The sequence below is a fragment of the Pseudophryne corroboree genome, chromosome 9, assembly GCF_028390025.1.
Source record: "Pseudophryne corroboree isolate aPseCor3 chromosome 9, aPseCor3.hap2, whole genome shotgun sequence".
In the NCBI taxonomy this organism is placed as follows: Eukaryota; Metazoa; Chordata; class Amphibia; order Anura; family Myobatrachidae; genus Pseudophryne; species Pseudophryne corroboree.
This window is the reverse complement of record NC_086452.1, coordinates 261,457,552-261,484,250: the sequence shown is the minus strand read 5'-3', so window position 1 is coordinate 261,484,250 and position 26,699 is coordinate 261,457,552. Positions and strand designations below refer to the sequence as shown.

The 26,699-nt window shown below is 46.1% G+C and overlaps 1 protein-coding gene across 3 annotated transcripts in view; it reads right to left on the bottom strand.

Annotated features, from left to right (window-relative positions):
- ALDH9A1 (aldehyde dehydrogenase 9 family member A1) overlaps positions 1-26,699 on the bottom strand; it is a 190,919-nt gene that overhangs the window by 49,649 nt on the left and 114,571 nt on the right. For all 3 annotated transcript variants that reach the window (XM_063940256.1, XM_063940257.1, XM_063940258.1), the window contains exons 6-7: positions 9,898-10,094; positions 9,272-9,412 (exon numbers count right to left, since the gene is read on the bottom strand). In XM_063940256.1, the coding sequence (XP_063796326.1) occupies positions 9,272-9,412; positions 9,898-10,094 (338 nt within the window). The remainder of the gene's footprint in view (positions 1-9,271; positions 9,413-9,897; positions 10,095-26,699) is intronic.

Here is a 26,699-nt window from a genome sequence, read left to right as displayed (position 1 = left end):
CCCCTCGAGTGACTGCGCCCCAGCCCCGGAGACTTGCAACCGTGGTTAGAAGGATTGAGTCCTGAATCCCGAACCTGCGGCCCTCCAGAAGGTGAGGTAATTGACGCCATCAGAGTAGTGAAATCCTGGCCTTTGGCGACAGACGCATTCTCTGGTGCATGTGTAGATGAGATCCCGACCACTTGTCCAGGAGATCCAGTTGGAGGGCCGAGCATGAAACCTCCAGTACTGCAGAGCCTCGTAAGAGGCCACCATCTTCCCAAGAAGGCGAATGAACAGAGATCCGGGCTGGCTTCAGGACATCCCGGACCATTGTTTGGATCACCAACGCTTTCTCCTCCGGAAGAAAATACCCTCTGCACTTCTGTATCGAGGATCATTCCCAGAAAAGACAACCTCCTGGTTGGTTCCAAATGTGATTTCGGAAGATTCAGGATCCAACCGTGTTCCCTGAGCAGATGAATCATGAGAACAATGGACTGTAACAGCTTCTCCTTGGATGATGTCTTTATTAGCAGATCGTCCAGATACGGGATTATATTCATCCCTTGTCTGCGGAGGAGAACCACCATCTCCGCCATTACCTTGGTGAACACTCTCTGTGCCGTGGAGAGGCCGAATGGTAGGGCTTGAAACTGAAAAGGACTGTAAGTGTGAATCGGAGAAAAGCCTGATGCGGCGGCCAAATCGGAATGTGGAGGTACGCATCCTTGATATCCAGGGATACCAGGAATTCTCCCTCCGCCACCCTCAGAGACTCCATTTTGAACTTGAACTCCCTCAGAAAGGGGTTTAGTGATTTCAAGTTCAAAATGGGCCTGACCGAATCATCCGGTTTCGGTACCACGAAAAGGTTTGAATAGTAACCTTTGTTTTGCAGATGAGGTGGAACTGGTACAATGACCCGTGATGCCACCAACTTTTGGATGGCTTCCTGTAAGACAGCCCTGTCTGCCAGCAAAGCTGGCAAGCCTGATTTGAAGAATCGGTGAGGTGGGAGATCTTGAAACCCCAGCCTGTACCCCTGGGACACGATTTTCTGCACCCAGGGGTCCAGGCCGGACGACACCCAGACGTGGCTGAAACGTCTGAGGCTCACCCCCACCGGCCATACTTCCAGGCAGTGCGGTCCACCGTCATGCTAAGGACTTTGATGTAACTGAAGCAGGCTTCTGTCCCTGGGAACCCGCCGCAGCAGGTTTCTTGGATTTTGCCCGAACTCCTCTAAAGAAGGTGTTAAGACGGCTTGGCCTTGCTTGTTTTAGCAGTCCGAAAGGACTGTGATGCAACTGAAGAAAAGGGTTTCTTTGTAGCAGGTGCAGCTGAGGGAAGAAAGGGTGACTTACCCGCTGTTACCATGGAAATCCACGCATCCAACGCTTCCCCAAAGAGAGGCTGACCTGTGTAGGGTAGGTTCTCCACACCGCTCCTGGATTCCGCGTCGGCAGACCACTGGCGCAGCCAAAGTCCTCTCCGAGCTGAGACAGACATGGAAGATATCCCTGAACCCAGGTCTTTCATGGATTCCACCATAAATCCTGCAGAATCCTGTATGTTACGTAAAAACAATTCAACGTCACTTTTATCCATTGTATCTGAATCCTCAAGTAACGTGCCTGACCACTTTACTATAGCTTTGGAAATCCATGCACATGCAATAGTAGGATGTAGTATCGCTCCTGAAGCCCTGTATATGGATTTGAGCATAGTGTGAATTTTGCGATCAGCCGGTTCTTTTAACGCGGTAGATCCAGGCACCGGTAAAACCACCTTTTTTGAGAGTCTGGAAACAGATGCATCCACTATGGGTGGGTTTGTAGAGATGAGCGGGTTCGGTTTCTTTGAATCCGAACCCGCACGAACTTCACTTTTTTTTTTCACGGGTCCGAGCGACTCGGATCTTCCCGCCTTGCTCGGTTAACCCGAGCGCGCCCGAACGTCATCATGACGCTGTCGGATTCTCGCGAGACTCGGATTCTATATAAGGAGCCGCGCGTCGCCGCCATTTTCACACGTGCATTGAGATTGATAGGGAGAGGACGTGGCTGGCGTCCTCTCCATTAGAATAGATTAGAAGAGAGAGAGAGAGAGAGAGAGAGAGAGAGAGAGAGAGAGAGATTGTGCAGACAGAGTTTACCACAGTGACCAGTGCAGTTGTTGTTAAGTTAACTTTTATTTAATATATCCGTTCTCTGCTATATCCGTTCTCTGCCTGAAAAAAACGATACACAGCAGTCACACAGTGTGACTCAGTCTGTGTGCACTCAGCTCAGCCCAGTGTGCTGCACATCAATGTATAAAAGCTTATAATAATTGTGGGGGAGACTGGGGAGCACTGCAGGTTGTTATAGCAGGAGCCAGGAGTACATAATATTATATTAATTTAAAATTAAACAGTGCACACTTTTGCTGCAGGAGTGCCACTGCCAGTGTGACTAGTGGTGACCAGTGCCTGACCACCAGTATAGTAGTATATTGTTGTATACTATCTCTTTATCAACCAGTCTATATTAGCAGCAGACACAGTACAGTGCGGTAGTTCACGGCTGTGGCTACCTCTGTGTCGGCAGTCGGCACTCGGCAGGCAGTCCGTCCATCCATAATTGTATAATTATATACCACCTAACCGTGGTATTTTTTTTTCTTTCTTTATACCGTCGTCATAGTCATACTAGTTGTTACGAGTATACTACTATCTCTTTATCAACCAGTGTACAGTGCGGTAGTTCACGGCTGTGGCTACCTCTGTGTCGGCAGTCGGCAGGCAGTCCGTCCATCCATAATTGTATTATTATAATATATACCACCTAACCGTGGTTTTTTTTTCATTCTTTATACCGTCATAGTGTCATACTAGTTGTTACGAGTATACTACTATCTCTTTATCAACCAGTGTACAGTGCGGTAGTTCACGGCTGTGGCTACCTCTGTGTCGGCAGTCGGCAGGCAGTCCGTCCATCCATAATTGTATTATAATATATACCACCTAACCGTGGTTTTTTTTTCATTCTTTATACCGTCATAGTCAGTCATACTAGTTGTTACGAGTATACTACTATCTCTTTATCAACCAGTGTACAGTGCGGTAGTTCACGGCTGTGGCTACCTCTGTGTCGGCAGTCGGCAGGCAGTCCGTCCATCCATAATTGTATTATAATATATACCACCTAACCGTGGTTTTTTTTTCATTCTTTATACCGTCATAGTCAGTCATACTAGTTGTTACGAGTATACTACTATCTCTTTATCAACCAGTGTACAGTGCGGTAGTTCACGGCTGTGGCTACCTCTGTGTCGGAACTCGGCAGGCAGTCCGTCCATCCATAATTGTATTACAATATATACCACCTAACCGTGGTTTTTTTATACCACCTAACCGTGGCAGTCCGTCCATAATTGTATACTAGTATCCAATCCATCCATCTCCATTGTTTACCTGAGGTGCCTTTTAGTTCTGCCTATAAAATATGGAGAACAAAAAAGTTGAGGTTCCAAAATTAGGGAAAGATCAAGATCCACTTCCACCTCGTGCTGAAGCTGCTGCCACTAGTCATGGCCGAGACGATGAAATGCCAGCAACGTCGTCTGCCAAGGCCGATGCCCAATGTCATAGTACAGAGCATGTCAAATCCAAAACACCAAATATCAGAAAAAAAAGGACTCCAAAACCTAAAATAAAATTGTCGTCGGAGAAGCGTAAACTTGCCAATATGCCATTTACCACACGGAGTGGCAAGGAACGGCTGAGGCCCTGGCCTATGTTCATGGCTAGTGGTTCAGCTTCACATGAGGATGGAAGCACTCAGCCTCTCGCTAGAAAACAGAAAAGATTCAAGCTGGCAAAAGCACCGCAAAGAACTGTGCGTTCTTTGAAATCCCAAATCCACAAGGAGAGTCCAATTGTGTCGGTTGCGATGCCTGACCTTCCCAACACTGGACGTGAAGAGCATGCGCCTTCCACTATTTGCATGCCCCCTGCAAGTGCTGGAAGGAGCACCCGCAGTCCAGTTCCTGATAGTCAGATTGAAGATGTCAGTGTTGAAGTACACCAGGATGAGGAGGATATGGGTGTTGCTGGCGCTGGGGAGGAAATTGACCAGAAGGATTCTGATGGTGAGGTGGTTTGTTTAAGTCAGGCACCCGGGGAGACACCTGTTGTCCGTGGGAGGAATATGGCCGTTGACATGCCAGGTGAAAATACCAAAAAAATCAGCTCTTCGGTGTGGAGGTATTTCACCAAAAATGCGGACAACAGGTGTCAAGCCGTGTGTTCCCTTTGTCAAGCTGTAATAAGTAGGGGTAAGGACGTTAACCACCTCGGAACATCCTCCCTTATACGTCACCTGCAGCGCATTCATAATAAGTCAGTGACAAGTTCAAAAACTTTGGGTGACAGCGGAAGCAGTCCACTGACCAGTAAATCCCTTCCTCTTGTAACCAAGCTCACGCAAACCACCCCACCAACTCCCTCAGTGTCAATTTCCTCCTTCCCCAGGAATGCCAATAGTCCTGCAGGCCATGTCACTGGCAAGTCTGACGAGTCCTCTCCTGCCTGGGATTCCTCCGATGCATCCTTGCGTGTAACGCCTACTGCTGCTGGCGCTGCTGTTGTTGCCGCTGGGAGTCGATGGTCATCCCAGAGGGGAAGTCGTAAGCCCACTTGTACTACTTCCAGTAAGCAATTGACTGTTCAACAGTCCTTTGCGAGGAAGATGAAATATCACAGCAGTCATCCTACTGCAAAGCGGATAACTGAGTCCTTGACAACTATGTTGGTGTTAGACGTGCGTCCGGTATCCGCCGTTAGTTCACAGGGAACTAGACAATTTATTGAGGCAGTGTGCCCCCGTTACCAAATACCATCTAGGTTCCACTTCTCTAGGCAGGCGATACCGAGAATGTACACGGACGTCAGAAAAAGACTCACCAGTGTCCTAAAAAATGCAGTTGTACCCAATGTCCACTTAACCACGGACATGTGGACAAGTGGAGCAGGGCAGGGTCAGGACTATATGACTGACAGCCCACTGGGTAGATGTATGGACTCCCGCCGCAAGAACAGCAGCGGCGGCACCAGTAGCAGCATCTCGCAAACGCCAACTCTTTCCTAGGCAGGCTACGCTTTGTATCACCGCTTTCCAGAATACGCACACAGCTGAAAACCTCTTACGGCAACTGAGGAAGATCATCGCGGAATGGCTTACCCCAATTGGACTCTCCTGTGGATTTGTGGCATCGGACAACGCCAGCAATATTGTGTGTGCATTAAATATGGGCAAATTCCAGCACGTCCCATGTTTTGCACATACCTTGAATTTGGTGGTGCAGAATTTTTTTAAAAACGACAGGGGCGTGCAAGAGATGCTGTCGGTGGCCAGAAAAATTGCGGGACACTTTCGGCGTACAGGCACCACGTACAGAAGACTGGAGCACCACCAAAAACTACTGAACCTGCCCTGCCATCATCTGAAGCAAGAAGTGGTAACGAGGTGGAATTCAACCCTCTATATGCTTCAGAGGTTGGAGGAGCAGCAAAAGGCCATTCAAGCCTATACAATTGAGCACGATATAGGAGATGGAATGCACCTGTCTCAAGTGCAGTGGAGAATGATTTCAACGTTGTGCAAGGTTCTGATGCCCTTTGAACTTGCCACACGTGAAGTCAGTTCAGACACTGCCAGCCTGAGTCAGGTCATTCCCCTCATCAGGCTTTTGCAGAAGAAGCTGGAGGCATTGAAGAAGGAGCTAACACGGAGCGATTCCGCTAGGCATGTGGGACTTGTGGATGCAGCCCTTAATTCGCTTAACAAGGATTCACGGGTGGTCAATCTGTTGAAATCAGAGCACTACATTTTGGCCACCGTGCTCGATCCTAGATTTAAAGCCTACCTTGGATCTCTCTTTCCGGCAGACACAGGTCTGCTGGGGTTGAAAGACCTGCTGGTGACAAAATTGTCAAGTCAAGCGGAACGCGACCTGTCAACATCTCCTCCTTCACATTCTCCCGCAACTGGGGGTGCGAGGAAAAGGCTCAGAATTCCGAGCCCACCCGCTGGCGGTGATGCAGGGCAGTCTGGAGCGACTGCTGATGCTGACATCTGGTCCGGACTGAAGGACCTGACAACGATTACGGACATGTCGTCTACTGTCACTGCATATGATTCTCTCAACATTGATAGAATGGTGGAGGATTATATGAGTGACCGCATCCAAGTAGGCACGTCACACAGTCCGTACTTATACTGGCAGGAAAAAGAGGCAATTTGGAGGCCCTTGCACAAACTGGCTTTATTCTACCTAAGTTGCCCTCCCACAAGTGTGTACTCCGAAAGAGTGTTTAGTGCCGCCGCTCACCTTGTCAGCAATCGGCGTACGAGGTTACATCCAGAAAATGTGGAGAAGATGATGTTCATTAAAATGAATTATAATCAATTCCTCCGCGGAGACATTGACCAGCAGCAATTGCCTCCACAAAGTACACAGGGAGCTTAGATGGTGGATTCCAGTGGGGACGAATTGATAATCTGTGAGGAGGGGGATGTACACGGTGATATATCGGAGGGTGAAGATGAGGTGGACATCTTGCCTCTGTAGAGCCAGTTTGTGCAAGGAGAGATTAATTGCTTCTTTTTTGGGGGGGGTCCAAACCAACCCGTCATATCAGTCACAGTCGTGTGGCAGACCCTGTCACTGAAATGATGGGTTGGTTAAAGTGTGCATGTCCTGTTTTGTTTATACAACATAAGGGTGGGTGGGAGGGCCCAAGGATAATTCCATCTTGCACCTCTTTTTTCTTTTCTTTTTCTTTGCATCATGTGCTGATTGGGGAGGGTTTTTTGGAAGGGACATCCTGCGTGACACTGCAGTGCCACTCCTAGATGGGCCCGGTGTTTGTGTCGGCCACTAGGGTCGCTAATCTTACTCACACAGCTACCTCATTGCGCCTCTTTTTTTCTTTGCGTCATGTGCTGTTTGGGGAGGGTTTTTTGGAAGGGCCATCCTGCGTGACACTGCAGTGCCACTCCTAGATGGGCCCGGTGTTTGTGTCGGCCACTAGGGTCGCTAATCTTACTCACACAGCTACCTCATTGCGCCTCTTTTTTTCTTTGCGTCATGTGCTGTTTGGGGAGGGTTTTTTGGAAGGGACATCCTGCGTGACACTGCAGTGCCACTCCTAGATGGGCCCGGTGTTTGTGTCGGCCACTAGGGTCGCTTATCTTACTCACACAGCGACCTCGGTGCAAATTTTAGGACTAAAAATAATATTGTGAGGTGTGAGGTATTCAGAATAGACTGAAAATGAGTGTAAATTATGGTTTTTGAGGTTAATAATACTTTGGGATCAAAATGACCCCCAAATTCTATGATTTAAGCTGTTTTTTAGTGTTTTTGGAAAAAAACACCCGAATCCAAAACACACCCGAATCCGACAAAAATAATTCGGTGAGGTTTTGCCAAAACGCGTTCGAACCCAAAACACGGCCGCGGAACCGAACCCAAAACCCGAAAAATTTCAGGCGCTCATGGGTTTGCCCATTTTTTCCCATCCTCCTTAGGAAAAGGGAAAGCAACCAGAACCTTTCTAGGGATCTGAATTTTTTTTCTCCAGGTTCTCCCAGGATTTTTCAAATGTAGTGTTTAATTCCTTAGACGCAGGGAATGTTAGCGAGGCTTTCTTATGGTCAGTAAAGTAAGCCCCCTCAATCTGCTCAGGTGTTGTATCAGTAATATTCAACACATCTCTAATGGCCTCAATCAACTGCACACCTTTTGCAAGAGATGCCGCCCCCCGCAGCATATCCCCATCACCGTCTGCTGTGTCAGAATCTGTATCAGTTTATCATCTTGCATAATCGGAGCAAGACCACGTTTTTGAGAGCGCACGTTAGGGGACCCTGAGGTAGCAGAACCGGACCAAACTGCCATAGATTTCTGTAAAACCTGAGTTGCAGTCTCATTTTGTGCAACCCTAGTACAAATCTGAGAAATCATTTTTTTCTAAGAGAGGCTAACCACTCAGGCTCCCTTGCAGGGACCTGTGATAAACACAGTGCAATTCTGATTACATGGAATGGGCTCATCTTGAGATCCTCTGCAGCATATGACACAGCATCCCTGGACATAGTTTTATGGAGACCACAAACACTACACACACACACACACACACACGGAAGGGGCAGACAGTTTCCCCCCCAAGAATGCCAAGAGAGACACAGAGATTGGAGCCAACCCACACACAGCGCTTCAATATACGCAAACCACTTCCCAGCGCTTACTGTGTACCTTAATAGGTTACACTGTACAGATATATTCAGCCCCCCCCCCACTCTTACAACCCCCTGGTACCGTACAAGATAGCTGGAGTTGGTTTGGAGGGACAGCTCTTCTGCAGGCAGGAAAATGGCGCTGAACGCTGCCGAGTCCACTCTGAGAAGCTCCGCCCCCTTTCATGGCGCTGCTTCCCGCCCTCCTGTAGATTATACTGGCCTAAGGAATTGTGCTGGCAGTGATCCTGGGAGTCTGACCGCCTTTCTGGACAGTGTAGGGTGTAGGCGCTGGCTCAGGGCGCCCCTCACCGCGCCGCACTATGTACCGCTGAGCCCCGGAGCGCATTTAGTACTGCGCTCCATACCCTGTTGCCGCCATCTTCACACCGGCTCCCCGCTTGCCTTGGGGGCGGTGACTAACTCGCCGCTGATCTTCTGGCTCTGTAAGGGGGTGGCGGCATGCTGCTGGGGTGAGCGATCCCCTGTGGCGGCGAACGTTCGATCCCCTCAGGAGCTCAGTGTCCTGTCAGCGGAGATAGTGGCTCAGACCCCTTAGGGCAGACACTACTCCCACCCCCTTAGTCCCTCGAAGCAGGGAGGCAGTTGCCAGCAGCCTCCCTGTGGCTAAACTCTAATAAAACTAAGAACTCGCATGGAGCTCCCCTAGCTGTGACCGGCCCACACTCGTAAACTCTTAAAGTGCCAATGGCTCCTGGTAGACCAGTCTATACCCCATGGTACTAATGTGGACCACAGCACCCTCTAGGATGTAAGAGAAATGTGATTTTCCATTCATTTCTTTTGCAATTATAGCCTCCAAGGAGCTACCTGTTCTTACTTGCACTGCCAGAAATCACAGAAAAGTTAAGTCATTTTTAGTAATAAAACTATATATTAACCTACACACAATGTCCCACAAACAAAAACAAAAAAACAAAAACAAAAACGTTTGACATCTCTTGAAAACATCATGAAAAGCATCAGTTGCAAAGTGGAAGTCTTACCTGCCCCTGTGTGAGGAAGTTTGCCATCATGGCCCCATTCACAGCATTATTCAGGTCACTGTCTGAGAAGATAATGAGTGGAGACTTCCCTCCCAGCTCCAAGGTAACTGGTTTTATGCCTTTTGAAGCCATCTCCATTATCTGAAATAGATATGATCAACTTAATTTTGTTTTTTTCTCCGCTGTAAAGGGGGCTACACACGGAGCGATGTTCAGCTAATTTCTAAGCAATGTGACTAGATTGCTTAGAAATTAGCTGAACATCGCTCCGTGTGTAGGGGTGCCGGAGACAGCGATGCACGGTCCCGCATGTTGCCATCACCGGTGCTAGATTGTAGCAGGTCACTCATTTCACCGCTGGGTGGAATGAGTTGCCCCCCGTGTCCGTCCGTCCCTTGCTCAGCATGTCGCGCTGTGCTAAGCGGGGGGGGGGGGGGGGGGGGGGATCCAGTACTTCCAGATATAGGAGAGTCCTAGGAAGGGTCAGTGATTCAACTGTCTAGAACACAATATGGGACAAACTAACTTTACAGCATTTCCAGATAAGCTAATTTAACTGGCAATAGACCACTCCATGCACAAATTGGCACTGTGAGTGCAAGATGTTTAACTACAAGTCGTCTTACCTTTGAGCCAGTAGGGACACTGCCTGTAAAAGATATTTTGGCTACATCTGGGTGCTTGCAGAGAAATTCCCCAGTGGCAGCTCCCCCCTGCACCACATTGAAGAGACCTGGTGGGCCTCCCGCCTCCTTGAAGATCTCAGCCAGAAAAACTACCGTAATAGGAGTGAAGGGTGAGGGCTTATATACCATGGCATTTCCTGGAGAAACAGGAAGGAGATGAAAAAGATAATGAATATGATGTTGAAGATCAACCACCACCAACCCAAACCCCACCACACATGTTGCAGTTCACAGAAGTGGAGTTATTATATTAACGCGGTTTTCTAAAACTCCATTAACCACTTAACTGCCGATTTATTTCGCCAAAATCCGATATGGTAGTTTTTTTATGAGTGAATTAGGTGAAGAATACGAATTTCATTTTGAAAGCCAGGACAGCCTCCAGGTATACAGGGGGGGTCTGGCGGTGGCTTGGGAGGGTTCATTTACACTCCCCAGCGGCTGCCATTGTCTGCAGCCACTGGAGAAGGGGGGGGGGGGGGGGGAGAAATCCTGCCATGCTGACCGATCAGCAGCACGGCAGTCAGTAGGGGAGAGTGCAGGGACCTTCCGGTCCCTCTGACAGCAGCAGCGGAGGGTGGTTTCACTTCCCTGTCACTAACACACTCTGACTGGTCACACCCTGTGCGACCAGGTCAGATAGAGCACTTGCAAGCATGGTCCACAGGGAGACCATGAGGTGTAGATGGTGGTGGTAAAGGACCAGGCACCAAACAGTTAAAAGCTTTCAGGTATCCCAAGATGCTTTCATACTTCTCCCTTCCCCCACCTACAGTTTTGTCGACAAGCCCAAGGCAGGAGCAGGATAGGAGAGAAGGAACTAGTGGCACACAAGGACACTCTCACTGAGAAAAGGAAAAAAGAAAAAAGGAAACGGAAACAAGATCCATAAAAGCCAGGTGCTTCAGGATGGGTGCCCTGCGGACCCTATGGACCACGAAGAAAGAGCTAACAAAAAAAAAGGTATGTCTACCATAAAACTCCTTTTCTTCTTGGGTTCCATAGGGCTCCACAGGTAGACATTAGGGATGTCCTAGTGTAATCAGTTGTTCAAGGGAGGGGGCCCTCCGCCGAGAGCTCCCGGGAGAGGAAGGCCAGTACCATGAGCAACAGCAGAATGCCAACAAATCAGACACGTCGGGCACATGCAATAGCCAGAAGGAGTAGAGTCTTCACTGTTAGCCACTTGAGATCCACTGATTCCAGGGGTTCAAACGGAGGCAAATGAAACACTTGGAGAACTACAGACAAATACCATGGAGCCACTGGAGGGACAAAGGGAGGTTGAACATGGAGGAGGACACCCTGAAGAAAGATGCGAATATCCAGCAGTGGAGCGATTATCTGCTGGAACCATATGGAAAGCGCAGAGAAGTGCACTTTCAGGAAACCCAGGCGAAGTCCCAGATCCAATATAGCTTGAAGAAAGGCAAGAATAGAAGAAAATATAAAATATAATATAATATATATATATATATATATATATATATATATACATATATATATATATACACACACACACACACATATATATATATATATATATATATATATATATATATATATATATATATATATATATATATATATGTAACCCTTCTTTCGAACTGACAATTGGATTTGATATATTATAGTGTCAAAGGGTAATTATACTATAGCTGTGCCTCCACTCAAGCTTCTTATCACTAGTATGTATGTAGTGTGGTGAGGCTTGCTTGAGTAAGCCTAAACCTTGTATATAGTTAGTGTTATGGATTGTTAAGATAATAGATAATATACACATATATGTACTTAAATACCTGTCTCTTCTGTCTTCCAGACTTTTTCAACCTGTTATCTTCAGTAGGACTCAGAAAACGGTAAGTATAATACAAAGAATACTTTAATATAATAATAACATAACCATTTCATCGGATAATATTGGATAATATATTATGTATAAACACCACTATACAAATATCTTGCATGCAATATAAAAAACCCAAAAAAAGGGCACCCAAAGTGCCAGAGTGACCCGGGTACTCTAGTTATACAATACCACATATATTATAGTGCACTTTTTAGAGCTCATGTATATACAATACGATTTTTTATTTAGTAATAGCAACACTCCTTCTGGATTTGTTTAGTGAGAGTGACACAAAGTCCCGGTAATCACTTATGCTGTTATTACACTATTACTATTCTTGGAGTCTTTCGCGCAGTTTGAGATTAATTTGTCTCTCTACTATATCTCATCCTCAATGCATTAATTAATAGTGAGATATACTAATGACTTTGAGCTATAAATAGGATAAATGAGTATTAGCACTCCTCTTTATGTTTCAGAACTAGTCTATATTTAACGCTCCAAAAGGTGTCTTTATCTTCCCAGTTCATGTAGATTTTAGTAGAGATGAAGATAAGGTGAGGTTATCCATAGTCTATTTTAAGCGTGTCCTAGTCTTTTGTTATACTGTTGTAGCTGGAGTGGTTGAATCCTTGAATAATATAATTCTCTTTAATAATTAATTGCTGTCTTTAATCCCTTCAAATGCCTTTAAACACAGAGCGAACTTTATATAATCATTTATAATCCAAAGGATATATTAGAAGTTGCTGCTTAATATATTTCTCCCTTGTGACATACTATCCTGATAGTATCAAAAGTCTGCAGAAAGTGAGCCTTAAAGTTTCTTTTATTATCATAACATCGGATAATCACTATTCTATCTCCCTATGCTCCCCCGACTCTCCAGCGACAGTTTGTGAGACTCTTTTGTCTTTCTCAGTTTATAGTTCCTGATCTCATCTATATGGGAGAGGGGGAATATGAAGATACATCACTCTCTCTCTTTCTGGTATTCAATAGTAGTTTAAATGGTTTTGCTATAGTAATTGCTCTGTGGATATTGTTAGACCAACTACCTGTCCCTCTGTCACAGGGTAACTGCTCTTCCTTGCAAGCATATGTCCCCGGCTGTGTCTTTCTCCTGTATGAACTCCTCACTATTGTGGATGAATTAATTGAGCACCTCTCTATAGCGGTAATCATATGATGCTGGATACTCTTACCGCATTGCTTCCCCACATCGTCCTCCTCAAGCCGTCCTTAGCTCTTAAGCGCTGTATCCGCGGCTCATCTCCTCACGGTCCCCGGCGCTGCAGCTCTCTCCTTCACTCCGGCGGTTCTAATGGTGCCACACAGTGATCGGCTCCGTCTCTGATCACTCTATCTCCGGCGGCTCTTGTGGAGCTGAATGAAAAGATATTTCCCTTCTCTATCATTAACCGGCCGTCTCTCCCCTCACAGCTTACGAGATGCTGACAGCTGAGCGGCGGTGACGGACCTCGGCTACCTCCTCTTTCTCCCGTCCTCTCACTCCTTGCATCCAACGGCTCTCTCCACCCGCCGCCTGCGGGTGCCTCTTATAGTCTCTCCTCCTGCAGCTCGTGCCCTCGTCTCCTTTCCCGCTCACCCGCTCTCCTTGCTCGGCGCGAGGCTCCCTCATCTTCCGCGAGAGGCTCCAGAAACTTCTCCAGCCATCAATTGCCGCTGGTCAAACTTCCCCCCAATCACTCCTCTTATGATTTACAGCAGTGCTAACAACATACTATATACACTTATCTATACATGTTTCATGTATATAAATAGTACAGTAATATATAAAATACATGTTTTATATAAATATACACTGTTTATTAATAACAACATTAAATACTTAACTGTGTTACACTCTCCCCCTGGTGATCATGATAAATTCATTTGAACTTGATCACCATGAATGAATATTATTTTCTGGCGTATCATTGACTACTTGATAATAACTATCAAAATAGGGCCAGGTAAATATAGTATTGGGGTGTATGGTCCTGGGAACCATTTGTGGGGATCCCAGGTGATCATAGGTGAGTATTAACGGGGGTCGTCTCTGTCTCTGAGGCCTACTCATAGTTTCGCTTTCTGTAGGTTCCTCACTATTTAGAGAATAAATATCCAAACCTCCCCTTAAACTACTGCTTCCATTGTCCAAATTACTATTATCAGTGTCAGAAGCATAGATAACTTCTTGATCGACCTCTGTCTGAACTCCCGAAGGTCCAGGTTTCTCTTCATCATTTCTCACCCCATGAACGTCTTTGAATTCGGTATCTTGATCGGGATAGTAATATCCCCAACTCCTTCCATTATCTGTATCTTGGTCCTCTTCTATGTCTTCATTTGGTACTAATTGTTTTAGCATGCTACTGGTTGTTTCTTTTGTTTCTTTTCCTGTTAAATTGTTTTCCTTTCTCCCTAGATCTTGACTTTCTAGACGTACTTCTCTTCCTATAGAGAGTAGATTCTGTCTATGATGAGTTAGAACACCACCCGTTCCATTTTCTAACTGTATCCTATACACAGGTAAATTTTCAAACTTTTCAATCACGACATATGGTTCCTCTTTCCAACGAGTGGCAATTTTGAATTTCTTAGATGTGCCTAGTCGTTTCAATAGTACTCTATCCCCAGGGGATAGCACTTGATCGCGAACTTTCCGATCATAGTAAACTTTATTCTTTGCCCCTGACCGCTTGGCAACTTGTTCAGCTAGGATGTAAGCTTCCTCTAATTCCTTTCTCAATTTCTCTACATATTTTATATGTGATCTGAAGGGACACCCGTCAGAAGAAGTTCCCATACACACATCAATGGGGAGTTTAGCCTCTCTCCCAAACATCAGATAGTACGGTGAAAACCCAGTTGATTCGTTTCGGGTGCAATTGTATGCATGGACCAGACGATTTATGTGTTTTTTCCAGTGTTGTTTGCTTAATGGATTCAAGGTCCCCAACATGTCTAACAAAGTCCGATTGAACCTCTCAGGCTGCGGATCACCTTGCGGATGATAGGGAGTAGTCCTGGATTTAGCAATCCCACAACTTCGACATAAATCCTTTATCAATCGGCTTTCAAAGTCTCTCCCTTGATCAGTATGCAACCTGTTGGGTAAACCATAGTGGATAAAAAATTTATCCCATAGGGTGTCTGCTATAGTAGATGACTTCTGATTCGGGGTAACATACGCTTGAGCGTATCTGGTAAAGTGGTCTGTTACTATCAGTATGTTACATTTTCTCCCCGGCTCTACTTCCAAAGTGAGGTAATCCATACAAACTAGATCCATGGGCCCATTGCTTTTAAATGTCACTAATGACGCTGTTCTGACAGGTAATGTTTTCCGCATGACGCAATTCCCGCAGTTTTGGCAATATTTCCGTATCTCTTTCCTCATGTTAGGCCAGTAAAACCTATCAACTATTAAATTCAAGGTCTTCTCAAATCCCAAATGACCATGTTCATCGTGCAGGGCATGTAGTACTGAAGAGCGGTACTTCCGTGGTAACACCAGCTGATATCGTTGTTGTCCATTTCTTTGCTTTATGCAGCGATACAAAATTCCTTTCTTGAAAAACAGATTCCTCTTTTGTCTTTTTAATAAAGCAACTTCTTCCCTCAATTCAGGCGTGATGGCTTGATCCACATTCCCCTGAACCACATATTTTATCCCTGGGTCATGTCGTTGTTCTTGCCATAATTGGCTCCCTTTTACTCTAGGGAGGTCTTCCAAATCCACCTGACTAATCCAACAATATGACAACGGTAGTGCTGAAGGAGTCATACCTAATGCGCCAACATGTTTGTTCCCAGTAATAACATCCACAAATATATTGTGACACATACTTTTGACTTCTCCTGCTGGTACTTCGATCCATGTATCTTCATCATCACCTTCGTCCAATTGCTGCTGATTTGGGATTCTGGAGAGAGAGTCTGCATCTACATTATTTACACCAGGTCGATATTTTAAGGAGAAATTATACAAAGCTAGAGCAGCTAACCAGCGATGACCAGTTGCATCTAATTTGGCCGTCGTTTGTACATATGTCAATGGATTATTATCCGTATGAACTTCAAAGTTCGTCCCATATAAATAGTCGTGAAACTTATCGACTACACTCCATTTCAGGGCAAGAAATTCTAATTTGTGAACTGGATATCGTCTTTCACTACTAGTGAGCCCTCGACTGATGAAAGATACTGGCTTCAATTCTTTTTGATGCATCTGATACAAAACTCCTCCCAGTCCATTTAATGATGCATCTATATGCAGAACGTAAGGTAGCTCAGGATTTATATAATTTAGAACAGGAGCAGTTGTTAGTTTCTGTTTCAACGCCATGAAGGCAGCCTCACACTCAGGTGTCCATCGCACTCCAAAGGGTTCATTAACTTTATATCTGGGTATCCGCTGTACTTCCGGCTTATGTCCTATATTCTTCTTCTTATTAGAGGGAGGATATCCTTTCGTAAGATCAGTCAGAGGCTTGGCAATGTTAGAGTAATTTGAGACAAATCGGCGGTAATACCCGCAAAATCCCAAGAAAGATCTTAATTCCTTGAGTTTAACTGGACGGGGCCAATTCTTGACAGCTTCCACTTTATCGGGATCAGTAGCCACTCCTTCCCTACTAACTATATGACCTAGGTATTTCACCTTGGACTGACATAAATAACATTTCTCCAGGGACAATTTTAATCCGGCTTCCATCAGCCTCTCTAGAACCTTGAGGAGTCGGTTGTTATGCTCTTGTAATGTGGCTCCAAAAACAATGATATCATCTAGATATACAATGACCTCACGGTAATTCATGTCTCCTACTGTTTTTTCCATTGCCCTCTGGAAAGTAGCGGGGGCCCCTTTAACTCCTTGTGGCATTTGTTTGAATTCAAAGAACCCAAGAGGGCATATAAATGCGGTTTTTTCCCGATCTTCTGGTTTCATAGGAATTTGATAAAATCCGCTTCTTAGGTCCAATACTGAAAACCATGAACTCCCTTGCAAGCAATCCAGCGCCTCATCTACTTTCGGTACTGTGTACTGATCCGATACAGTCCTCAGATTTAACGTTCGATAGTCTACGCACATTCTTATGTTTCCATTTTTCTTTCGAGCAATCACTATAGGGGATGCATAGGGACTTCTAGATTCTATAATCACTTGGTTTTCTAGTAGACCTTTGAGGTGTTGTCTCACATCTTCGAAATCTGCTGGGGAAATTCTTCTAGATCTCTCACGGAAAGGTGCTTCATCTGTTAATCTGATGCTGTGTTCTACTCCTTTAGCCTTTCCAAGGTCCCATTCTCCACTAGAGAAAGCCTGGCTTCTGGATTCTAGCTCCCTGATTAACGCAGACTTTTCCCTTTGGGTAATATCACTCCCCTGAAAACATGAATCAAATTTGTCTAGCCATCCAATTGAACTCTTTTTTTTCTCTTCAGATGATACACAATAAATCGCAACCGAATGCTCATCTTCCTTCTTGTGCCATTCAGTGAGGATGTGATAAATCCTGGTGTTAGTTCCAATTATCACAGGGGGTTCATCTCTTCCTTCAGGAATCTCAGGACACACCAAAGCAAGAAGAGGCACTTGTAACCCTACTCTGTCATGGGCATTTTTGTTAAACTCCAGGGTAACTTCTACATACCCCAAGTATGGGTATTTGTCCACACTCAAACCCCATATTACCAAACCACTCAACGGTTGAATGGGTACATCAGGGAGGTTAAGGTCATACCAATTTTTGAATATAATAGAGACTTGAGAACCGCTGTCTATTAAAATTTTGCAGGGACACCCATTTATTGTTGCTGTTACTAATGGAGCAGGTCCAACAAGTCCTTCAGGTAACCTCCCATTCCACCAGGAATTCCCCATGGCACAATTACTGACTTCTAGGGGGCCTGTGTGGGGTCCACAGACCGCCCCCGACCGTTTCCCGACCCTGGCTCTCGATCTTGACTCTCATTTGAGGTTCCCGAATTATTTCGGTTCATACTTCTTGCATTACACTCAAAGGCTCGGTGTCCGGTTCTTCCACATCTAAAACAACCTCGCCCATAATTATTATTTCCTCGACCTTGACTCCTCACTAGGGGGTTGTTATCACTAGAAGACCTTTGAGAAGAACCCGTGGAGCTGGTACTTTGCGATGTAATAAACTGTTCAATTTTTTTATTCTGTTCGTCCATCATTTTTAGTATTCTATCTTCAAAGGTATTGATTTCGGCCACCGGCAGAACCACCTTAACCTTTTTCACAACCTTCTCCCTCATTTCTATTAACACTTCCTCCTGTTTCACCTCTTTCAATAATTCATTAAAGGTGGGAGAAGGTTCTCTAACACCCGAACACCTCAATTTCTGGGCAACAGGATCTATAGTGGAAGCACCCCGCAGTAGTTGTTTCATCCTGCTTTTGTCAACGTCTTCTTTAGCTATGCCTCCTTTATCTACTATCTTGTATAATAGTTTGTCTAGTCTTATTAAAAATACGCTCAACTTCTCCCCTGATTCCTGAAATGTATGATGCAGTCTGGAAGTAAGATCTCCTACATCTTCGAGCGTCCCATATGCATAATCCAATGACTCAAAGTATGTATCTAAAGTGGCATTGGGATTGCTACGCCTAGCAGCTTGTATGATCCCCATAGCAGGTCCCCTCAGGCTTTCTACAACTCGTTGTCTTTTAATGCGATCCGGGCACTGCCACTCTTCTGTTTGTTGCACCGCAGCTTCTTTCCAAGCCTCATACGTTTCTTCCCCTGCTGGCACTGGGATAATTCCAGAAAATATCCGCAACCGTCGGTAACTTCCTTCATAATGCCACCTCTCTAGTTGGGTCACTACTCTATCCATGACAGCTTCAAACTGGTTGTTTTCATTCGTATTATCATTACTATTATGAGCATCTCCCCCTTCACCGCTCTCTTCACCTCTATTAGAGTTGCTCTGTAAAGAGCCAACAGCAGCCGATATGGGTGCGCTAGTAGCTTCTCTATCCTGCGTATTAGGCCAAACGACGCTCCATCTCCTTCCAGACTCTTCACTAGCTACCACTACTGAGGGTATTACTTCCGCGTCCAATTCTCTGTCTGTCTCTATCAGAACAGCCACTGTTCTTCCCAATCCTCCAATCCACTTGTCAACAATCTTGGGTCTAAATACTCCATATAACATTGCTAATCTCTCTGTGATTTCTTCATCAGAAAACTCCGTAAAGTTTCCCCCTATACTTAAACATTTCTTGGGATCTTTCCCTTTCCTACAACACCAATCACTTATATCTTCCTCGGTAAGTTTCTCCATTGCTATTTACTGAGTAGTGAGGCCCTAGGATCTCAGCAGTGCCTCCAGTTGTAACCCTTCTTTCGAACTGACAATTGGATTTGATATATTATAGTGTCAAAGGGTAATTATACTATAGCTGTGCCTCCACTCAAGCTTCTTATCACTAGTATGTATGTAGTGTGGTGAGGCTTGCTTGAGTAAGCCTAAACCTTGTATATAGTTAGTGTTATGGATTGTTAAGATAATAGATAATATACACATATATGTACTTAAATACCTGTCTCTTCTGTCTTCCAGACTTTTTCAACCTGTTATCTTCAGTAGGACTCAGAAAACGGTAAGTATAATACAAAGAATACTTTAATATAATAATAACATAACCATTTCATCGGATAATATTGGATAATATATTATGTATAAACACCACTATACAAATATCTTGCATGCAATATAAAAAACCCAAAAAAAGGGCACCCAAAGTGCCAGAGTGACCCGGGTACTCTAGTTATACAATACCACATATATTATAGTGCACTTTTTAGAGCTCATGTATATACAATACGATTTTTTATTTAGTAATAGCAACACTCCTTCTGGATTTGTTTAGTGAGAGTGACACAAAGTCCCGGTAATCACTTATGCTGTTATTACACTATTACTATTCTTGGAGTCTTTCGCGCAGTTTGAGATTAATTTGTCTCTCTACTATATCTCATCCTCAATGCATTAATTAATAGTGAGATATACTAATGACTTTGAGCTATAAATAGGATAAATGAGTATTAGCACTCCTCTTTATGTTTCAGAACTAGTCTATATTTAACGCTCCAAAAGGTGTCTTTATCTTCCCAGTTCATGTAGATTTTAGTAGAGATGAAGATAAGGTGAGGTTATCCATAGTCTATTTTAAGCGTGTCCTAGTCTTTTGTTATACTGTTGTAGCTGGAGTGGTTGAATCCTTGAATAATATAATTCTCTTTAATAATTAATTGCTGTCTTTAATCCCTTCAAATGCCTTTAAACACAGAGCGAACTTTATATAATCATTTATAATCCAAAGGATATATTAGAAGTTGCTGCTTAATATATTTCTCCCTTGTGACATACTATCCTGATAGTATCAAAAGTCTGCAGAAAGTGAGCCTTAAAGTTTCTTTTATTATCATAACATCGGATAATCACTATTCTATCTCCCTATGCTCCCCCGACTCTCCAGCGACAGTTTGTGAGACTCTTTTGTCTTTCTCAGTTTATAGTTCCTGATCTCATCTATATGGGAGAGGGGGAATATGAAGATACATCACTCTCTCTCTTTCTGGTATTCAATAGTAGTTTAAATGGTTTTGCTATAGTAATTGCTCTGTGGATATTGTTAGACCAACTACCTGTCCCTCTGTCACAGGGTAACTGCTCTTCCTTGCAAGCATATGTCCCCGGCTGTGTCTTTCTCCTGTATGAACTCCTCACTATTGTGGATGAATTAATTGAGCACCTCTCTATAGCGGTAATCATATGATGCTGGATACTCTTACCGCATTGCTTCCCCACATCGTCCTCCTCAAGCCGTCCTTAGCTCTTAAGCGCTGTATCCGCGGCTCATCTCCTCACGGTCCCCGGCGCTGCAGCTCTCTCCTTCACTCCGGCGGTTCTAATGGTGCCACACAGTGATCGGCTCCGTCTCTGATCACTCTATCTCCGGCGGCTCTTGTGGAGCTGAATGAAAAGATATTTCCCTTCTCTATCATTAACCGGCCGTCTCTCCCCTCACAGCTTACGAGATGCTGACAGCTGAGCGGCGGTGACGGACCTCGGCTACCTCCTCTTTCTCCCGTCCTCTCACTCCTTGCATCCAACGGCTCTCTCCACCCGCCGCCTGCGGGTGCCTCTTATAGTCTCTCCTCCTGCAGCTCGTGCCCTCGTCTCCTTTCCCGCTCACCCGCTCTCCTTGCTCGGCGCGAGGCTCCCTCATCTTCCGCGAGAGGCTCCAGAAACTTCTCCAGCCATCAATTGCCGCTGGTCAAACTTCCCCCCAATCACTCCTCTTATGATTTACAGCAGTGCTAACAACATACTATATACACTTATCTATACATGTTTCATGTATATAAATAGTACAGTAATATATAAAATACATGTTTTATATAAATATACACTGTTTATTAATAACAACATTAAATACTTAACTGTGTTACATATATATATATATATATATATATATATATATATATATATATATATATATATATATATATGATTTTACTCACCGGTAAATCTACTTCTCGTAGTCCGTAGTGGATGCTGGGGACTCCGTAAGGACCATGGGGAATAGACGGGCTCCGCAGGAGACTGGGAACTCTAAGAAAGAATTAGTACTACTGGTGTGCACTGGCTCCTCCCTCTATGCCCCTCCTCCAGACCTCAGTTAAGGAAACTGTGCCCGGAAGAGCTGACATTACAAGGAAAGGATTTTGGAATCCAGGGTAAGACTCATACCAGCCACACCGTACAACTTGTGATAACATACCCAGTTAACAGTATGATCAACAACCAAGCATCACACAACGGATGCCAACATAACATAACCCTTTATTAAGCAATAACTCTATACACGTATTGCAGAAAGTCCGCACTTGGGACGGGCGCCCAGCATCCACTACGGACTACGAGAAATAGATTTACCGGTGAGTAAAATCTTATTTTCTCTAACGTCCTAGTGGATGCTGGGGACTCCGTAAGGACCATGGGGATTATACCAAAGCTCCCAAATGGGCGGGAGAGTGCGGATGACTCTGCAGCACCGAATGGGCAAACACAAGGTCCTCCTCAGCCAGGGTATCAACCTTGTAGAATTTTGCAAAGGTGTTTGAACCCGACCAAGTAGCTGCTCGGCAAAGCTGTAATGCAGAGACCCCTCGGGCAGCCGCCCAAGAAGAGCCCACTTTCCATGTGGAATGGGCTTTTACCGATTTAGGATGCGGCAATCCCGCCGCAGAATGAGCCTGCTGAATCGTGTTACAGATCCAGCGAGCAATAGTTTGCTTTGAAGCAGGAGCACCCAGCTTGTTGGATGCATACAGGATAAACAGCGAGTCAGTTTTCCTGACTCCAGCCTTTCTGGTCACATAAATCTTCAAAGCCCTGACTACATCAAGCAACCTGGAATCCTCCAAGTCACGAGTAGCCGCAGGCACCACAATAGGTTGGTTCAAATGAAAAGATGACACCACCTTCGGCAGAAATTGTGGACGAGTCCGTAATTCTGCCCTGTCCATATGGAAAACCAGATAGGGGCTTTTACATGACAAAGCCGCCAATTCTGACACACGCCTAGCCGAAGCTAAGGCCAATAGCATGACCACTTTCCACGTGAGATACTTTAGCTCCACGGTCTTAAGTGGCTCAAACCAGTGGGATTTCAGGAAACCCAACACCACACTGAGATCCCAAGGTGCCACTGGTGGCACAAAAGGGGGCTAAATATGCAGCACTCCCTTAAACGTCTGAACCTCAGGAAGAGAAGCCAGTTCTTTCTGAAAGAAAATGGATAGGGCTGAAATCTGGACCTTTATGGACCCCAATTTCAAGCCCATAGTCACTCCTGACTGTAGGAAGTGCAGGAACCGGCCCAGCTGGAATTCCTCTGTAGGGGCCTTCCTGGCCTCACACCAAGCAACAGACTTTCGCCATATACGGTGATAGTGTTTTGCTGTCACGTCCTGCCTAGCCTTTATCAGCGTAGGAATAACTTCATCCGGAATGCCTTTTTCCACTAGGATCCGGCGTTCAACCGCCATGCCGTCAAACGCAGCCGCGGTAAGTCTTGGAACAGACAGGGCCCCTGTTGCAACAGGTCCTGTCTGAGAGGCAGAGGCCATGGGTCCTCTGTAAGCATTTCTTGCAGTTCCGGGTACCAAGTCCTTCTTGGCCAATCCGAAACAATGAGTATTGTTCTCACTCCTCTTTTTCTTACGATTCTCAGCACCTTGGGTATGAGAGGAAGAGGAGGAAATACATAGACCGACTGGAACACCCACGGTGTTACTAGTGCGTCCACAGCTATCGCCTGAGTGTCCCTTGACCTGGCGCAATACCTTTTTAGCTTATTGTTGAGGCGGGATGCCATCATGTCCACCTGTGGCAGCTTCCATCGATTTGTAATCTGCGCAAAGACTTCTTGATGAAGTCCCCACTCTCCCGGGTGGAGGTCGTGCCTGCTGAGGAAGTCTGCTTCCCAGTTGTCCACTCCCGGAATGAACACTGCTGACAGTGCTTGCACGTGATTCTCCGCCCAACGAAGAATCCTGGCGGCCTCCGCCATCGCCACCCTGCTTCTTGTGCCGCCCTGGCGGTTTACATGAGCCACTGCGGTGATGTTGTCTGACTGAATCAGCACCGGTTGGTTGCGAAGCAGAGGCTCCGCTTGACTCAGGGCGTTGTATATGGCCCTTAGTTCCAGGATATTGATGTGCAGACAAGCCTCCTGACTTGACCACAACCCTTGGAAGTTTCTTCCCTGAGTGACTGCCCCCCATCCTCGGAGGCTTGCATCCGTGGTCACCAGGACCCAGTCCTGTATGCCGAACCTGCGGCCCTCGAGAAGGTGAGCACTCTGCAGCCACCACAGAAGAGACACCCTGGTCCTGGGGGATAGGGTGATCAGCCGATGCATCTGAAGATGCGATCTGGACCACTTGTCCAACAGATCCCACTGAAAGATCCTTGCATGGAACCTGCCGAAGGGAATAGCTTCGTATGACGCCACCATCTTTCCCAGGACTCGCGTGCAGTGATGCACCGACACCTGTTTTGGTTTTAAGAGGTCTCTGACGAGAGTCACAAGCTCCTGAGACTTCTCCGCCGGGAGAAACACCCTTTTCTGATCTGTGTCCAGAATCATGCCCAGAAAGGGCAGACGCGTCGTAGGAATCAGCTGCGACTTTGGGATATTCAGAATCCAGCCGTGCTGTTGCAACACTTCCTGAGAGTGTGCTACGCTGATCAGCAACTGCTCTCTGGACCTCGCCTTTATGAGGAGATCGTCCAAGTATGGGATAATTGTGACTCCATGCTTTCGAAGGAGCACCATCATCTCCGCCATTACCTTGGTAAATATTCCCGGTGCCGTGGACAGTCCAAACGGCAACGTATGGAATTGGTAATGACAGTCCTGTAGCACAAATCTGAGGTACTCCTGATGAGGTGGATAAATGGGGACATGCAAGTAAGCATCCTTGATGTCCAGAGACACCATAAAATCCCCCTCTTCCAGGCTTGCAATAACCGCTCTGAGCGATTCCATCTTGAACTTGAAGTGCTTCAGAAAAATGTTCAGGGACTTTAAATTCAAAATGGGTCTGACCGAACCGTCCGGTTTCGGTACCACAAACATTGTGGAATAGTAACCCCTTCCCTGTTGGAGGGGAACCTTGACCACCACCTGCTGGAGATATAACTTGTGAATTGCCACTAACACTACCTCCCTTTCCATGGGGGAATCTGGCAGGGCCGATTTGAGGTAACGGTGAGGGGGCATCACTTCGAATTCCAGCTTGTATCCCTGAGACACAATCTGTACAGCCCAGGGACCCACCTGTGAGCGAACCCACTGGTGGCTGAAATTTCGGAGACGCGCCCCCACCGCTCCTGGCTCCACCTGTGGAGCCCCAGCGTCATGCGGTGGATTTAGTGGAAGCCGGGGAGGATTTCTGTTCCTGGGAACTAGCTGTATGGTGCAGCTTCTTTCCTCTACCCCTGCCTCTGGCAAGAAAGGATGCACCTCTGACTTTCTTGCCTTTTTGTGATCGAAAGGACTGCATTTGGTAATATGGTGCTTTCTTAGGCTGTGAGGGAATATATGGCAAAAAATTTGACTTCCCAGCCGTAGCTGTGGAAACTAGGTCCGAGAGACCGTCCCCAAACAATTCCTCACCCTTATAAGGTAAAACCTCCATGTGCTTTTTAGAGTCGGCATCACCTGTCCACTGCAGAATCCACAGGACCTTTCTGGCAGAAAATAGACATTGCATTTATTCTAGAGCCCAGTAGGCAAATGTCCCTCTGGGCATCCCTCATATATAGGACAGCGTCTTTTATATGCCCCAGGGTCAGTAAAATAGTATCCTTGTCCAAGGTATCCAGTTCCTCAGACAGAGTATCTGTCCATGCTGCTACAGCACTACACAGCCAGGCCGACGCAATTGCCGGCCTCAGTATGGTACCGGAATGTGCATAAACAGACTTCAGGATACCTTTCTGTTTCCTATCCGCAGGATCCTTTAGGGAGGCCGTATCCTGTGACGGCAGGGCCACCTTCTTAGATAAGCGTGTCAGAGCTTTGTCAACCCTAGGGGAGGATTCCCAGCGCATCCTGTCCGTTGGCGGGAAAGGGTACGCCATAAGTAACCTTTTGGAAATCAGCACTTTCCTATCAGGAGAATCCCACGCTTTTTCATATAACTCATTTAACTCATGTGAAGGAGGAAAAGTCACCTCTTGCTTTTTCTCCCCAAACATATAAACCCTCTCGTCAGGGACAGGGTTTACCTCCGATATGTGCAATACATCCTTCATTGCTATAATCATGTAGCGGATGGCTTTAGCCATTTTAGGCTGCAATTTTGCATCATCGCCATCGACACTGGAGTCAGAATACGTGTAGATATCTGTGTCAACAATTTGGGATAGTGGGCGCTTCAGAGACCCTGGCGGCCTCTGCGCTGTAGGATCAGGCATGGGCTGAGACCCCGACTGTCCCAAGGCTTCAGCTTTATCCAACCTTTTATGCAAGGAGTTTACATTATCATTTAACACCTTCCACATATCCATCCAATCAATCAGGTGTCGGCGCCGTCGGCGGAGACACCTCATCCATCTGCACCTGCTCTGCCTCCACATAGCCCTCCTCGTCAAACATGTCGACACAAGCGTACCGACACACCACACACACACACACAGGGGATGCTCTATATGAGGACAGGACCCCCACAAGGCCTTTTGGAGAGACAGAGAGAGAGAGAGAGAGTATGCCAGCACACACCCCAGCGCTATATAACCCAGGAATCACACAGTAACTTAGTGTTTACTCAGTAGCTGCTGTATATATGATTAATGCGCTAAATTTATGTGCCCCCCCTCTCTTTTTACCCTCTTTCTACAGCGAGTCTGCAGGGGAGAGCCTGGGGAGCTTCCTCTCAGCGGAGCTGTGAAGAGAAAATGGCGCTGGTGAGTGCTGAGGAAGAAGCCCCGCCCCCTCAGCGGCGGGCTTCTGTCCCGCGATTTGGTGTAAAAAAATGGCGGGGGCTCATGCATATATACAGTGCCCAGCTGTATATATGCTGCTTTTTGCCAGGAGGTACTCAATTGCTGCCCAGGGCGCCCCCCCCTGCGCCCTGCAGCCTACAGTGACCGGAGTGTGTGGGTTAGTGTGGGAGCAATGGCGCACAGTTGCAGTGCTGTGCGCTACCTCATATGAAGACAGGAGTCTTCTGCCGCCGATTTTGAAGTCTTCTTGCTTCACCCGCCGGCTTCTGTCTTCTGGCTCTGCGAGGGGGACGGCGGCGCGGCTCCGGGAACGGACGACCAAGGTTAA